Below are 17303 nucleotides of genomic sequence, written 5' to 3' on the forward strand. Positions count from 1 at the left end.
GCCTCCCGGGTTCACGCCATTCTCCTGCCTCAGCCTCCCGAGTAGCTGGGACTACAGGCGCACACCGCCACGCTCAGCTTTTTGTATTTTTTGTATTTTTAGTAAAGATGGGGTTTCACTGTGTTAGCCAAGATGGTCTTGATCTCCTGACCTCGTGATCCGCCTGCCTCTGCCTCCCAGAGTGCTGGGATTACAGGCGTGAGCCACCACGCCCGGCCAAATTAACCTCAACTTTATAACATGTAACCTGATCTTTTAAAATAAAAAACACATATTCACATACATTTAAATGATAATAAACTACTAATAAGATGAGGCTTGGCTGGGCGAGGTGGTTCACACCTGTAATCCCAGCACTTTGGGAGGCTGAGGCAGGTGGATCACCTGAGGTCAGGAGTTCGAGACCAGCCTGACCAATATGGTGAAACCCTGTCTCTACTAAAAATACAAAAATTAGCCGGGCATGGTGGTGGGCATCTGTATGTAGTCCCAGCTACTCAGGAGGCTGAGACAGAAGAATTGCTTGAACCCTAGAGGCAGAGGTTGCAGCAGGCCAAGATCGTGCCACTGCACTCCAGCCTGGACGACAGAGCCAGACTCTGTCTTAAACAAAAACAAACAAACAAAAAAAAGGCTTGTCTATTATGTAAGAGCCAATAATCAATTCATTTAACAAATATTTTCTAAGTATCTAACAATGTTCTAGGCACTAAGCTGTAGATATCATTACCCTTGAGGTGAATGATAGAAGGATAAAGAGGCAAAATTTTCAACCGATGTCCTAGAGAGGCATGTGACACAGCTGTATTTCTACAGCATAGGGTCTCTACATATTTTATAACTCTCTCTAGCTGAAGTTATAACATTATATTTCTTTAATGAAGGAATATGCTTTATTACAAATTCAAGTACAGTACAGAAAATGATGGGTGGACAGAGGACAAACTGTTCTAACAGGATTGGTTCTTTCCAGTTTTTGTTTTGTTGTTTTTAATTTTATTTATTTATTTTTTTGGGGACAGAGACTCGCTCTGTCACCCAGGCTGGAGTGCAGTGGTGTGATCTCGGCTCACTGCAACCTCCACCTCCTGGGTTCAAGCGATTCTCCTGTCTCAGCCTCCAGAGTAGTTGTGATTACAGGTGTGCACCACCACACCCAGCTAATTTTTGTAGTTTTAGTAGAGACGGAGTTTCATCATGTTGGCCAGGCTGATCTTGAACTCCTGACCTCAGGTGATCTGCCTGCCTCAGCCTCCAAAGCGCTGGGATTACAGGCGTGAGCCACCGCACCTGGCCATAATTTTATTTTTTTTTTTTGAGACAGGGTCTTGCTCTGTCCCCCGGGCTGGAGTGCGTGGCAGGATTTTGACTCACTGCAACCTCCGACTCCCAGGTTCAAGTGATTCTCGTGCCTCAGCCTCCCAAGTAGCTCGGACTACAGGCTCCTGCCACTGTGCCCAGCTAATTTTTCTATTTTTTGTAGAGACAGGGTTTTACCACGTTGCCCAGGCTGGTCTCGAAATCCTGTGCTCAGGAGATCCACCCTACTCGGCCTCCCAAAGTGCTGGGATTACAGCCATGAGTCACTGCGCCTGGCTCCGGTTTTTATTACTGGCCCCAGTTTTTATTTATATTCCACTGTAAATACCAGAATTTAACTATTAGTTTTATATCATGACTTATTTAAATTAACAATGTATTAGAATGTTTATGTTATTTATCTATCTCTCTCTCATATACTGAGCCATCATGAGCAGTAACCTTTTTATGTACTTTAAAAACATAATTCATTTAACCCACACAACAAAACCTATGAGGTGGGTTTTATTATCTCAAATTTACAAGTGAAGATACTGAGCGATAGTTAAGTCAGTCTACTAAGATCACCAAGCTAATAAATTACAGAGCCTGTATTCAAATTCTATCTCTTAATTAGATGATACATAATACTCACAACATAAAATTTTCCTGTTTAACACTATTATATAAATTTTGAACATTTAGTTTACAGTCTTTTCTATTAAAAATAGCACTATTTATTTTTGTGTAAACAGTTTCTTCATATTCCTTCAGTACAGAGGGATTCTTGGATCTAACAGCCTAAACACTTTCATTAAGTATTGAACGTGTATGAGTACTGCATTCATATTGGCAAACTGATTCAAAAAAGGTTGTTAACACCTTAAATTATCACTAAATATGAATATCTACAATATTCCTTTTTACTTAAAAAAATTTCTCATTTTTTAAGTTTCTTAACTGTCTAATAGGTAAAAATGATACCAAATTTTACTTATTTCTAAAATGTTTTGCTTTTTACTAGTAAGGAAATACTTTTTTTTTTTTTTTGAGACAGCATCTCACTTTGTCATCTAGACTGGAGTGCAGCAGCACAATCTCAGCTCACTGCAGCCTCGACCGCCCAGGCTCAAACAATCCTCCCACCTCAGCCTCTCGAGTAGCCAGGACTACAGGTATGCGCCACCATACTCAGCTAATTTTTGTATGTTTTGTAGAGACAGGGTTTCACTAGTTGCCCAGGCTGGTCTCAAACTCCTGGACTCAAGCAATCCTCCCACCTCAGCCTCCCAAAGTGCTGGGATTACATGCATGAGCTAACACACCCAGCTAGGAAATACATTTTTCCATATTAATTTTTTGCTGTGTTTCCTCTTGAACACTGTGCCTTAATTTCATTGACTAATTTACTCAAATGGCTCTGAAATTTTTACGATCAATTTGTAAATACCCTTTGTATATAATAAAGACAGTATCCCTTTGTCATATTTGCTAACAAATACCCACCTGCTGGCAAATTTATTTAGATTAAAAGTTTCTATTCTGAGACATTTGTGGCTGCAGGTAATATTGTTTCTGTTATGTAGTAGTTTTATGTTTTTTACATAAAATAAATTTAAAAGGACACATTTGGCTAATGCAAATAGGTTTCTAAAGTAAGCCAGGCATAGTGGCTCACGCCTGTAATCCCGCAGTTTGGGAGGTCAAGGCAGGGGAACTGCTTAAGCCCAGGAGTTCAAGACCAGCCTGGGCAGCAAAGCAAAACTGTCTCTAAAAATAAAAATTAGCTGGACCTGGTGGTGTGTGCCTGCAGTTCTAGCTACTCAAGAGGCTGAGGCAAGAGGATACACTGTGCCATGGAATTCAAGGTTGCAGTGAGCTGTGATCATACTATGCACTCCAGTCTGGGTGACATAGCAACACCCCGTCTCAAAAAAAAAAGAAAAAAAAGAAAGAAAGAAAGAAAGAAAGGAAAAAGAAAAAGAAAAAGCCAGGCTGGGTGTGGTGGATCACGCCTGTAATCCCAGCACTTTGGGAGGCCAAGGCAGGCAGATCACCCGAGATGAGGAGTTCGAGACCAGCCCGGCCAACATGGCAAAACCCCATTTTTACTAAAAACACAAAAAAATTAGCCGGGCATGGTGGTGTGTGCCTGTAATCCCAGCTACTCAGGAGGTGAGATGGCGCCACTGCACTCCAGCCTGTGCAACAGAGCAGGACTCTGTCTCAAAAAAAAAAAGAAAAAGCCATTCTTCCTATCAAGGTCTGATAAACATTCAAGTATATTTTCTTTTGCTCAGAGGTTCTGGAGGGGCTCACGCCTGTAATTCCAACACTTTGGGAGGCTGAGAAGGGTGGATCACCTGAGGCCACGAGTTCAAGACCAGCCTGGCCAATATGGTGAAACCCTGTCTCTACTAACAAAATACAAAAATTAGCTGGGCATGGTGGTGCATGTCCTTAATCCCAGCTCCTCGGGAGGCTGAGGCACGAGAATCGCTTGAACCTGGGAGTCAGAGGTTTGCAGTGAGCCAAGATCATGCTACTGCACTCCAACCTGAGTGACAGAGCAAGACTGTCTCAAAAAAAAAAAAAAAAAAAAAGTTTTGGAGGATAGGGAAAAAAAGTATCTTATCTTTTTGTTTTCCTAATATTTTAGTTTTTAAGTCTTAGAATTTGTTTAGATTTAAAATATAAGATAAAAGATTAGGGTGATTTTTAAAATCAAACTACAAAGCAGATATTCCAGTACCACTTAATAAATAGTACCCTCTCCCCTGAATGATCTGAGAAACATCCATTATAATACATTCAATACCTACATATAACTGGCTCTATTGGGGGGACTATTTTATTCCATTGATTTACACACTACTCTGCTAGTTATCATAAAAATTCATTGCTAAAGGGTTACACTAACATTTCAGATTTTTCTTTAATAATCTCACCTATTTATTCTTCCAGATGAACTTTGGGATCTGTCAAGTTCTAAAACAAATTCTGTAGTTATTTCCTTTAGAACTGCATAACCTACAAATTAATTTTAGAAGAATTTATGTCTTTAGATTATTTAATGTTTTCACCCAAGAACAATTTCCCACTATATCCCACCAAGTCTACTTTTTTCTCTCAAATTGTTTTAAAAAAAAAATTGGGCCAGTCGCAGTGGCTCACACCTGTAAACCTAGCACTTTGGGAGGATCACTAGAGCTTAAGAGTTCAAGACAAGTCTGGGCAACATAGTAAGACCTTGTTTACACACAAAAAAATAAAAAAATTAGTCAGGTGTGGTGGTGCTCGCCTGTAGTATCAGCAACTTGGGAGGCTAGAGAATTGCTTGAGCCCAGGAGGCTGAGGCTGCAGTGAGCTGAGATCACGCCACTGCACTCCAGCCTGAGCAGCAGGGTAAGATCCTGACACACACACACACGCACGCACACACGCGCACACACACACACACACGCACACGCACACACACACACACACACGGAAAGCAAGAAAAGAAAACCAGACCACACACGGTGGCTCACGCCTGTAAACCCAACACTTTGGGAGGCTGACGTCGGAAGATCGCTTGAGCCCAAGAGTTTGAGACCAGTCTGGGCAACACAGCAAGAATTCATCTCTACAAAAAAAAAAACTATTTTAATTAGCCAGGTGTTTAGCCAGGCATGGTGGCATGCATCTGTAGTCTCAGCTACTTGGGAGACTAAGGTGAGAGGATCGCTTGAGCCTGGGAGGCAGAGCCTGCAGTGAGCCAAGATTGTGCCACTGCACTCTAGCCTAGGTGACAGAGTGAGCCCCTTTCCTCCCCCAAAAAATTAGCTGGGCGTGGTGGTGCACAACTGTGGTCGCAGGTACTTGGGAGGCTGAGTTGGGAAAATCCCTTGAGCCCAGGAGTTTGAAGCTGCCGTAAGCTATGAGCAATCCACTATACTCCAGCCTGTGCGACAGTGAGACCCTGTAGCTAAAACATTTTTTTTAAATTTTTAAAGGGCCAGGCGCAGTGGCTCACTCCTGTAATCCCAGCACTTTAGGAGGCAGAGGCAGGCGGATCACTTGAGGTCAGGAGTTTAAGGCCAGGCTGGCCAACATGGCAAAACCCCGTCTCTACTAAAACTACAAAAATTAGCCGGGCATGGTTGTGCGTGCCTGTAATCCCTGTAAACCCCTGGGAGGCTGAGGCAGGAGAATCACTTGAACCCAGGAGGCGGAGGCTGTAGTAAGCCAAGATCACGCCACTTCACTGCAGCCTGGGTGACAGAGCAAGACTCTGTCTCAAAAAAAAAATTTTTTTTTTCGAAAGGTCCTCATAAAGATCTAGTTTGCTGCAAAGGAGACTCAATCTTTGTCCAGTTATTTATACTAACTCCTAAGATGTTTACTTATCAGACCTGTTCAAAATTCTATGTAGCTTTCTTCTAAAACAAAGTGGAGAAGTACTCAGTCTAATTATCTTACAGAGAAAATAACCAGGCTTTTACAAACTACTCCACCACTGATACTACCAATCTCTGTTTTGAAGCCTTCACTGATCTGCTGTCTGCCTTTTATTTCCTGAACAGATACTGTGCACAGGCCTACACAGGTAATAGCTAATGTCAATATACATGAACACTCCTTTAACTGTCTGAATCAGTGTTATGTTTACTTATGTGATAAAACTTCAAAAAAACTGGTAAAATATCAGGTTGTAACCAATCCACCTTGTTTTTTCGAGACAGGGTCACATTATGTTGCCTAAGCTGGTCTCAAGCGATCCTACTACCTCAGCTTCCCAAGTAGCTGGGACCAGAAACGCGCCACCGTGTGCTCCCCCTTGTTTTTAATAATGCTAAATAATTCCAAAAAATAAACTATCACTTTTCAAATACCTCTAACATTGTAGACACTATGCTACACACATATTTAATTTTTATTCTCACTCCTAAAGAGGATTAAGTATAACTATCCTCACCTTGGAGACGAGCCAATTGATTAAGAGGTTATGTGCTTTGCCCATGGCCAAACATATAGGAAAGTGCAATGAGTTGATTCCAGAGTATGAGTTCTTAAACTAAGACATATATTATTTTCCTAGCTACAATTAAATGTGTCTGCTAATAACTACCTGGGAAAATTTAGCATCAAATTTTCTAACACTAATATCTCCAAACATTTAAAATGATAAAAGAAAATAACCATCCAATAAGGGAACTCTGTTATATGGTAGCATACTTTATAATTTTCTGATGGCCTTATCATGAAGCACTTCTACTCCAGAATGATTCTTGCACTGGCATAACAGATGGTCCTCTAAAATTTTCAGACCAAATTATCTTGTTCAAAACTGAACTTGCTCATTTAAGATGATTCAAGTCTTGTGTAATTTAAAAAAAAAAAAAAAAGTGACCCCACTAACACCTACACCTCTGTAGCTATTTGGGGAAGAATTAAAAACCAAGCTATTAAATGTTCACAGTGAATTATTTTGCGGCCAGTTCTCTCCTATTTAAAGCAGACTGCTTGTATTTTAATGTCAGCTCATAATACTGGTATTTGAGGTACTTGAATCTTATAAAACTGCCTGCTCTACAGACCTCCTGAACTGAAAATGACCAAAATCAGATTCCTACTCAGCCAAAAACCTGCAGTCATCTTTCACCCTTTCTTCCTTCAATCCACCATCTAACTGGTCACCAATCCCTATACAACCCATCTGCCAAACTCTTAAATTTGTTCTCACTAATCCAGTTGCCCTGAAGTTCCTATCTCAATCAACACTTGTCTGTTTCTATTCTCTCCTTCCTCCAGTTCTTCTCTCTGCCAGGGTGTCAAAGTGATCTTGATCAACAGAAATCCAGATGTGTCAAATTTTCCTTACAGGTCTTTAATAATCCTTCTTAAATGTGAGGTAGAGTCCACGCTCTTTCACATGGCCTACAAAAGCCATCATAGGTTATAAAAAGCTCCTCTCTACTTTCTTAACATTATTCTCGGAGCTTTCCAAATGTATCCTGTACTCCATTAATATTGAAATACTTGCAACTGCTAACAAAACACACTCATTCAATCATTCAATAAATATCTACTGAGGACCTAAGGATCAGGCCCTATTCTATATCTCCTTGCCTTTGTAGGAATATAGCAGTACATAAGACCAGCTCTCGTGGTGCTTACTTTAAAGAGACAAGACAATAAAACAAACAAAACCCCCCAAAAAGCAGTATTTCAGAGAGTGTAACCTTTTTTTTTTTAGATGGAGTCTTGCTCTGTTGCCTAGGCTGGAATGCAGTAGCGCAATCTTGGCTCACTGCAACCTCCGCCTCATGGGTTCAAGCAATTCTCCTGACTCAGCCTCCCGAGTAGCTGGGACTACAGCCAAGTGCTACCATACCCAGCTGATTTTTTTATTTTTCATAGAGACAGGGTTTCGCCACGTTAGCCAGGCTGGTCTCAAACTCCTGGCCTCAAGTGATCCACCTGCCTCGGCCTCCCAAAGTGCTGGGATAACAGGCGTGAGCCACCGCACCCAGCCAAGATAGCATAAGCTTTGTAAAGTCAGTAAAACATTATTGATATAAAAAGTGTAACGGGGTAAATTTAAATCAGGGAGACAGACTTCAATGCATGTAACATTTGAACTGAGAGCTGAATGGTATGAAGCAAACACCCATTCAGAAGATCTAGGGACAGAAAGTTTCAAGCAGATGACAAACAAGTACAAAAGCCCTAAGGCAAGGATGTACTTGGAGGGTTCCACAAACAGAAAGAAGGCTAGCGTAAGTGTAATGGGCCAAATGTTAGGTAGTACTCTGTTGGAGAGCTGGGTTGGGATTATGTAAGAACTTGCAAGCCTAAGGGTTAAGGAGCTGAGTTTTAGTTAAAGCCAATTAGAAGCTATGAAGGGTTCAAACTAGGAAGTCGTGTGATATAATTACGATTTAAAGATATAATTCTCAAGCCAAGTGCGGTAGCTCATGCCTGTAATTCCAGCACTTCAGGAAGCTGAGGCCAGAGGATTGCTTGAGCCCTGGAGTTAAAGACCAGCCTGGGCAAGATGGCCAGACCTCATCTCCACAAAAAAATGAAAACATTAGCTGGTGTGGTAGTGCACGCCTGTAGTCCTAGATACTCAGCAGGCTGAGGTGGGAGGATTCCTTGAGCCCAGGAGTTCAAGTATGCAGTAAGCTGTGATTGTGCCACTGCACTCCAGCCTGGACAAGAGAGCAAGACTTTGTCTCTAAAAAAAATTTTTAAAAAAATGTATATAATTCTCAGGACAGGCGCAATGCAGAAGCTCACACTTACAATCCCAACACTTTGGGAGGCCAAAGCAGAAAAATCCCTTGAGGCTAGGAGTTCAAGACCAGCCTGGGCAACAGAGCAACACCATGTCTCTACAAAAAATTTAAGAATTAGCCAGGCAAGGCGGTATACATCTGTAGTCCTAGCTACTTGAGAGGCTGAGGTGGGGGATCGCTGGAGCCCAGGAGTTCAAGGTTACAGTGAGCTATGATTGTGCCACTACACTCCAACTTGGGTGACAGAGCAAGACCTGTCTCTAAAAATAAATATGGTCAGGTGTAGTGGCCCATGTCTGTAATCCCAGCACTTGGGAGGCTGAGGTGGGCGATCACTTGAGCCCAGGAGTTTGAGACCAGCCTGGGCAACGTGGTGCATCCCCATCTACACTAAAAGTACAATCTGGTCATGGTGGCATACTTGTAGTCTCAGCTATTCGGGAGGCTAAGGTGGGAGAATCACTGGAGCCCAGGAAGTCAAGGCTGCAGTGATCCAGCCACTGCACTCCAGCCCAGGTGACAGCGATACCGTCTCAAAAATTAGTTAATTAAAAATATATATACACGCACACATCTACATATATAATTCAGCCTAATATGTACCAACATTGTAAAGGAGCAAGAGAGAAAAAGCAGAATGATTAATTAAGGAGGCTACTGCAGTGGTCAAACCCTTTGGTAGTTTGGATCAGAGTACTGACTAGCAAAAGATGAAAAGAAATAGCAAGCTATGGATACACTGTAGAGGGAGAGCCACAAGGAGTTCCTGATGGATGGATTCATACCTTCATGCATTTGCACATACTGTTCTTCACCCATGCTTCCAAATCTGTCTGCCTAGAAAACTCCTAAGTATCCTTTAAACCACAATTTAAATCTCACCTCTGCATAAAACTGTCTCCAATCTGCCCAGCCCAATTAGTTGTTAAATTATCTATATTCCCAGAGAACCCTGAATATGTGCCTAATCTACCATTTACCACTCTATGTTTTACCCACATACATCCTTACTAGCCCGCAAGGGGAAGAGTAAGCAAGAGCCAAATCTCATTTATCTGTATAACTCCTCCAGTGGCCATCTCATACTGTCCCTACCAACAGGCTTCTAAAAAGCTCAATAAGTGGTTGCAATACTTATCAAACAGAGATTTAATATTCAGAGAGCTACCTAAAATTTGTTAAGAATCTAGTAATCTTTTCTAAAACTTCTCTTCGTTCAGATCGTCAGAAGAAAAGATAGGACTTTCCCACTTCTCATCTAATTTTTATTCTTACCACACCTTTTTAACATTAAAATAAACCTCAAATACTTCTGGAAAAGGGAGATAAATAAAACCATATAATTGGTGTAATTTGACTAACACATCAAATAGTATGAATAACTACCTTATTGAAGGCAGCATAGTTTGCTGAAATGTTTGTGCAAACACTGGCAATAACCTTTTCAAGTATATGGGTGCCATTTCCGGATCTCCTTTGGGCTCATTACATTCTTCTTCATCTTTGTTTGTATCTTTCTTTTTCTTATCATCTCCTTTATTAACTGGACACATCCAATCACCTACAGACAAATATTTTTTAAAGAAATACTTTTTTGGAAACTTTTGCTTTCAAGGAAAAAAACCTTAAGATATATCCAACTTCAAATAATAATTATCTCTAATTAACAAATACACTGAAATTAGAACATTGTTTCAATGATGCTTATAAGAATACTAAAGAGCACTAGTAACTTCAATGAGCTCAATAACAAATTAAGAAGATAATTTTGGATACTCTACTTCGTTCCAAAAATTATTTCACAGAGCTTCTGGATTCATCAACCCTCTGAAAACTTAAAACTTTGGTCAGCCGGGAGCGGTGGCTCACGCCTGTAATCCCAGCACTTTGGGAGGCCGAGGCGGGTGGATCACGAGGTCAGGAGATTGAGACCATTCTGGCTAACACGGTGAAACCCCGTCTCTACTAAAAATACAAAAAAAACTAGCTGGGCACGGTGGCGGGTGCCTGTAGTCCCAGCTACTAGGGAGGCTGAGGCAGAAGAATGGCGTAAACCCGGGAGGCGGAGCTTGCAGTGAGCCGAGATAGCGCCATTGCACTCCAGCCTGGGCGACAGAGCAAGATTCCACCTCAAAAAAAAAAAAAAATTTTTTTTGGTCAAACTACCTATCTAAACAATACCAAAGTATTCTTTATCTGACATTCCCATATTCCTTGAACTTTAGATTTTGGTTATTCTGGAATCAGGCAGTCACAATCTCAAAGAACATAGAAAATTAAGCTGTTAAAGGTTTATTAAATATAAGGATATACATATATAATTATTTGACTTCACAGGAATAGTTCATTTATATAAGGTTAATGTGTCTACAGAAAGCTATGGAAGTGAAAGCTGAAAAATAACAGTAGATGGCTTCAAAAGAAAGAATGTAGCTCTCACCTGGAGACTGAAGAATAGCTACCACTTCACTATGGCCCCTTTCTCGAGCTTTATCTAATGGAGTTTTCCCATCTTCATCTCTCAGATCTGGATTTGCACCATGCCGTAACAGAGTCTAGAGAAGAAAAGCATTTAATTTGAATATAACAATACTTTATTTCTTTGACATCCAACTATGTAAACTAAAGATTTTCCAGAATTACTTAATCAAGTAGGTGGCAATCCATATCTCTGCCTTTGCACTTAGTACCTTAAAAGCAGCCTATTCTGTAATCTCAGCACTCTGGGAGGCCGAGGTGGGTGGGTCACCTGAGGACGGAAGTTCAAGGCCAGCCTGACCAACATGGAGAAACCCCGTCTCTACTAAAAATACAAAATTAGCCGGGTGTGGTGGCGCATGCCTGTAATCCCAGCTACTTGGGAGGCTGAGGCAGGAGAATCGCTTGAACCCAGGAGGCAGAGGTTACAGTGAGCCAAGATCGCTTGAACCATTGCACTCCGGCCTGGTCAACAAGAGTGAAACTCCATCTCAAAAAACAATACAAAGCAGCCTATCATAACTTGAAAAACTTATGAATTAATTGTACTTGGTTATTTATCATCATCTCAAATTAAGTATATTCCATCTTAACATGTCACCTTCTCCATCAAACTCTGCCTCCCAATTTCTTTAAAGAGAGGTACTGTTTAATTTATGATCTGGCAATCAACGACATTGCCTCCTATATACTGCCGATTACCAAGTTAAGTCAAATTAAATTTTAGACCAAAAAGTCAACCAGGTGTGGTGGCTCACGCCTATAATCCCAGCACTTTGGGAGGCTACACCGGAGGATCACTGGAGGCCAGGAGTTCAAGATCAGCCTAGGCAACATGGTGAGAGCTCGCCTCTACAAATAATACATAAATAATAAAATAAAAATAAAAATTAGCCAGTATGGTGGCACACGCCTATAGTTCTATAGTGACTCCGGAGGCTGAGGCAGGAGGATCACTTGAGCCCAGGAATTCAAGGTTACATGAGCTATCATTGTACCACTGCACTCCAGCCTGTGAGACAGAGCAATACCCTATTTCAAAAATAAAAAGTCATCAATATATCCACCTCTATACCCACTAACACCTTAAACCTTTCATAATTTCATACCCAGACTACTTAATCACAATGGCTCAATAAAAACTTTTTTGCTAACAGCTGACTTTAAAAGTACTTGAAAGGGAAACTCTAAAACCTTCTTTGCTCACTCAGTATTAGTCACCCTTAGAAGCATCATTCTCTCTAAAAACTAACCAATTGAAACAAATAGAATTCAGGCTTGAAGAGACCATCCTTCACAGGCTAGAAAGCTATGAACCTGTTATTGAAAATTTTGTTGTAGTGTAAAGATGACAATAATAGCAGCTACCATTTGAGCACCTGCAATATGCTGATTACTACAGTAAATCTATACAATATATTTTTCTAATTCTCACAATAATCTTGCTAAGAATACATACTTATTTTATAGATAAACTTAATAAATTGCCCAAGATCATATAGCCTTTTTTGTGCATAAGCTGAGACTCGAATCCAGGCATGCACAACTTCAGAGTGGACTAACCTCGTACTATACCAAATAACTTCACGATTGGCAGATTACAGACACCTAGTTCATACATTTGATGTAAACCTTTTCATTTAACCTCTTTGGACCTCAATTTCTCTAACTGTAAAAATAACTCCCCAAAGTCCTTTGCTAGTCTGAGTCTAGTGATTCTTCCACAAACAGAGTATTTGGCTGGGTGCAGTGGCTCACACCTATAATCCCAGCACTTTGGGAGGACAATGCAGGTGGATCACTTGAGGCTAGGAGTTTGAGACTAGCCTGGCCAACATGGCAAAACCCTGTCTCTACTATAAGTACAAAAACTAGCCAAGCATGATGGCACACGCCTATAATCCCAGCCACTTGGGAGGCTGAGGCACGAGATCGTTTGAACACAGAATTCAAGGCTGCAGTGAGTCACTACTGTGCCACTGCACTCCAGCCTGGGTGACAGAGCAAAACCCTGTCTCAAAAAAAAAAGAAAAGGAATATTTTATTGATGAATACAAACAAGAGAAAATATGGGCAAAGTTATTCATTGCCAAGAGTAACAAATTGGAAACAATCACATGTTCAACACTAGGTGACTAGTTGAATAAACTTGTAGTACAGGATATGCATACAGATATAAAAAAAGTTCTCTACATGCTAACAGGGAGAGATCTCTAATTTATATTATTAAGTAAAAAAAACAAAGTACAGGTGAGTGTATAAGAAAAGGAGGGAACACATATATATATATTTGTTTTTATTGAATCTGTATTAGGAAACACTAAAAAGAAAAAACTAATTAAAAACACTTATAGTGAGTAAGGGGGAATGAAGTGGATGGAGATGGCATGGAAATAAAAGGTTTTATATCATTCTAATTTTTAAACCATGTAAATGTTAAAAATTAGTAATTTTAAAACCTAAACTTTACCTTTGCTACTTGAGGTCTTCCAAAACATGCAGCATAATGTAATGATGATGACCTTTGACCTCTATTAACATCTGCACCTCTCTCACAAAGAAATTCTACCTGTAAAATGATAACGAATCATAAAGCTGCTTTTTATTAATATTTCTATCCTTAATTTAAATACCAGCTTTTATTTATTAGCTTACCATTTCCTGAGTTCCAAAAGCAGAGGCCCAGTTTAATAGAGTCTGACCTACATCATCCATAAAATTTACTTCAAAGGCTGAAATTTTGAAGGAAAAAAAAAAGAAATGTATTTTTAAAGCCAATAAAACACTAAACTTTTCTAAAGACTGAACCATTTTAAGATCGTCATTAGTCATCATCTAAATAAAGAGCCAAGAGAGTGTTTTAAATATTTAGGTCAACTATAGAGCAGTACATAATCAGCAAACTTGAGATCAGCTAAGAAAAAGTATTTAAGTCCAGGCACGGTGGCTCACGCCTGTAATCCCAGCACTCTGGGAGGCCGAGGTGGGCGGAGGTCAGGAGTTTGAGACCAGCATGGCCAACATGGTGAAACCCCATCCCTACTAAAAACACAAAAATTAGGTGGGTGTGGTGGCACATGCCTGTAATCCCAACTACTCGGGAGGCTGAGACAGGAGAATCGCTCAAACCCAGGAGGCAGAGGACGCAGTGAGCCGAGATTGTACCACTGCACTCCAGCCCGCACAACAGAGCGAGACTCTGTCCCCCCACTAAAAAAAGAAAAAACATCTGAAAATGTTTAAACCACTGGAGATTCACAAGGCTTTAAGTCTTAAAAATAAACATGAAATAACAAAGGAAAACACTAAATACACAACTAAATAAGGTAGTAGTTGCTAAAAGAGGCTAATCCACATCCATAATCCAAAGAACACAGAAGAACAAATCTGATGACCCAGAAGCATCTTTCAGGAATTATATTTGCTCATCACCTCATGTAGCAGTCAAAAAAAATCTGCATTATTATAATTCATTCACATCAGTTCCTATCAATCTTGAGAAAACCTTGGAATTTATAAGATCTCCTTCAGGTAATAAAACAGAAATTTCAAACTTTATAGAAGTTTTACTCATTCAACAAGCATTTATTCAGGTTTCACCAAGAACCAAGCTGATAATTACACAATTATACACAGGGATAGGGGAGAATATCGAAGGGGTGCCACTTTGTTATCTGGATTTCTAAGAGTACTGTCCGAAAACTAGAAACTGCCTATATGGTTATCTCACAACTTTCTTTTTATATTTAAAAAAATATTTTCTGACCTCCTGTGTCAATTGCATCTATAAGTGCATCGGTATCTTTACTTCGAATACAATCTATAAGCTGCCGATGTGAGCGCTCCCCAGAACTATCTAATCTCCGGAGTCCTGGGATTCTGCCTGTAGATCCAGCACTAGACTTTGGCAAAGCTTTTCGTCCTTCAAATAATAGCACCAAGAGAAGGTCAACCAAACGCATAGTATCAAGCACACATCTTTCATCACCCTGCAATGCACTTTCAATTGAATCTGGAAGCTCCGACCTCAGAAGATCCTAGAAAGAGAATGGGAAGAAATAAGTTTAATATATTAGCATTATACAAAAACACTTTTTCTGAAGATTAAAAAGCAAAGATTCAAAAACATTCTTACATGTGTTACTACCGGAGAGCCTCTGCAAAGTGTTGAGAGCAGACTTACAATTGTTGACACCTGATTACTCAATTTGGAATCTGCAGTGGTGGATGGAGCTCCTGTGGTGCTGCGACCTGGTTTGCATGCTGATGATGGTCCTGAAACAGTACCACCAGCAGCAGCCATTCGAGATAACAGCTCCTCAGTTAATCCATGCTTGGCTAATGGAGCTGGGTCAACACCACGACGGGTAAATCGGTCAGCCAGTGATGCAAAGCATCGCAGAGCTCCATCTGAAACCTAACAATGTGAAGAAAATGCCCACAGATAAAATCCACCTAAAAAGGGTTAGTAATGATCATTTCAATACTGACACTATAAGAAAGGCAACTGCAGCAAAGTGATTAAGCATGTGATCTGCCTATTGAATCGTGGCTCCATATACTGCTAACTGTGTAATCCGAGGAAGTTACTTAAACTGCTTAAGGCCTCAGTTCCCTCATTTGTAAAATGGAGATATTAATGGTACCTATATCTCATTGTATTAGCTTAAATGAGGTAACATATATAAAGAATCTAGATGGATAATAAAAGCTCAAAAATATTAACTATTATTATGTGTACCTTTGTCTTGATAATCTATGATATCAACTGAAAATAACATCTGAACAATAAAAAGTCATTAAAAGCCAAGTTTTATTTTCTAAAGTATGCTAATTCAATAAGGATTTACAGATAAGATTATAAATACTGTCTTATGCCTGGCACAGTGGCTCACGCCTGTAATCCCAGCACTTGGGGAGACTGAGGTAGACAGATCACAAGGTCAGGAGTTCAAGAACAGCCTGGCCAATATGGTGAAACCCTGTCTCTACTAAAAATACAAAAATTAACCAGGCGTGGTGGTGGGCACCTGTCGTACCAGCTACTTGGGAGGCTGAGGCAGGACAATCGCTTGAACCCGGGAGGCAGAGGTTCCAGTGAGCCAAGATCATGCCACTGCATTCCACCCTGGGTGACAGATCAAGACTCCATCTCAAAAAAAAATAATAAAAATAAAAAATACCGTCTTATTTAAATGAGATCTATCTTAAGTCAACAAAATCAGGTCAACAAAATTGCACCAAGTCAGCAAAATTACACTCAGTACAAGTACAGCTGTAAAAATATTTTTGTGATATTTAAATTTTAAGAATAAACATATATCACATTTATAATCTTAAAAGTTTCATTCCCAAAATGGAGATTACCACATGCAGAGATAAAATTAGAGAAAGAGGATGGAATTACCTCGATTTCATCAAGTGAAAAGCACAAATTACAGTCTATCATAATTACAAACAGGGGAACACTAAAAAAATCACTTTCTGAAAATGGAAGTATGTAACAGCAACTTATTTACCTGATGATCTTCATGTTTTAATAAACTAGACAGAGATTCTACACAAATTTCTAAAGAAGAATCTTGAGGCTCCATTTTGCCACAGAGTCTTGATACCACAGCCATAGCAGAGTGCAAGGTGTCTTTATGAACTAGATGTCCACTGTCACGAATGAAGGTAAGCACACAATTCAAACCACCAGCCTCAAAGACTGCTCCTGACTCACGAGTACATATCAGTTCTAATACCTATAATAGTAAAACAAATGTAACGAAAGAATGCAAGCCTGATTTTCAAGAATCACAGAAACAATGCGCTCTCCAAATTTATTAGTGACACATTAAAAACAGAAAAGTGAAACAAATGAAATTAATTTTAATAATACATTTTAGATGGCTGTGGTAGCTCACACCTGTGATCCCAGCACTTTGGGAGGCCAAGGTTGGCAGTTCGCTTGAGCCCAGAAGTTCAAGACTAACCTGGGCAACACGGCAAAACCTGATGTCTACAAAACATACAAAAAATTAGCCAGGCATGGTAGTGGCATGTGCTATAGTCCCAGCTACTCAGGAGGTTGAGGTGAGAGGATCACTTGAGCCCAGGAGGTCGAGGCTGCAGTGAGCCATGATCGCCCATTGCATTCCCATCCTGGGCAAAAGAGTGAGACTCTGTCTCAAAAAATAATAACAACAGCTGCGCATGGTGGCTCACGCCTGTAATCCCAACACGTTGGGAGGCCGAGGC

General features: G+C 40.2%; 1 protein-coding gene across 6 annotated transcripts in view; it reads right to left on the minus strand.

The window, feature by feature from the left end:
- HECTD1 (HECT domain E3 ubiquitin protein ligase 1) overlaps positions 1-17303 on the minus strand; it is a 106031-nt gene that overhangs the window by 58466 nt on the left and 30262 nt on the right. For all 6 annotated transcript variants that reach the window (XM_055097451.2, XM_034937390.3, XM_055097449.2 and 3 more), the window contains exons 3-9: positions 16580-16807; positions 15196-15477; positions 14827-15097; positions 13716-13792; positions 13531-13629; positions 11023-11137; positions 9969-10143 (exon numbers count right to left, since the gene is read on the minus strand). In XM_055097451.2, the coding sequence (XP_054953426.1) occupies positions 9969-10143; positions 11023-11137; positions 13531-13629; positions 13716-13792; positions 14827-15097; positions 15196-15477; positions 16580-16807 (1247 nt within the window). The remainder of the gene's footprint in view (positions 1-9968; positions 10144-11022; positions 11138-13530; positions 13630-13715; positions 13793-14826; positions 15098-15195; positions 15478-16579; positions 16808-17303) is intronic.

The sequence above is a fragment of the Pan paniscus genome, chromosome 15, assembly GCF_029289425.2.
Source record: "Pan paniscus chromosome 15, NHGRI_mPanPan1-v2.0_pri, whole genome shotgun sequence".
Taxonomy (NCBI): domain Eukaryota; kingdom Metazoa; phylum Chordata; class Mammalia; order Primates; family Hominidae; genus Pan; species Pan paniscus.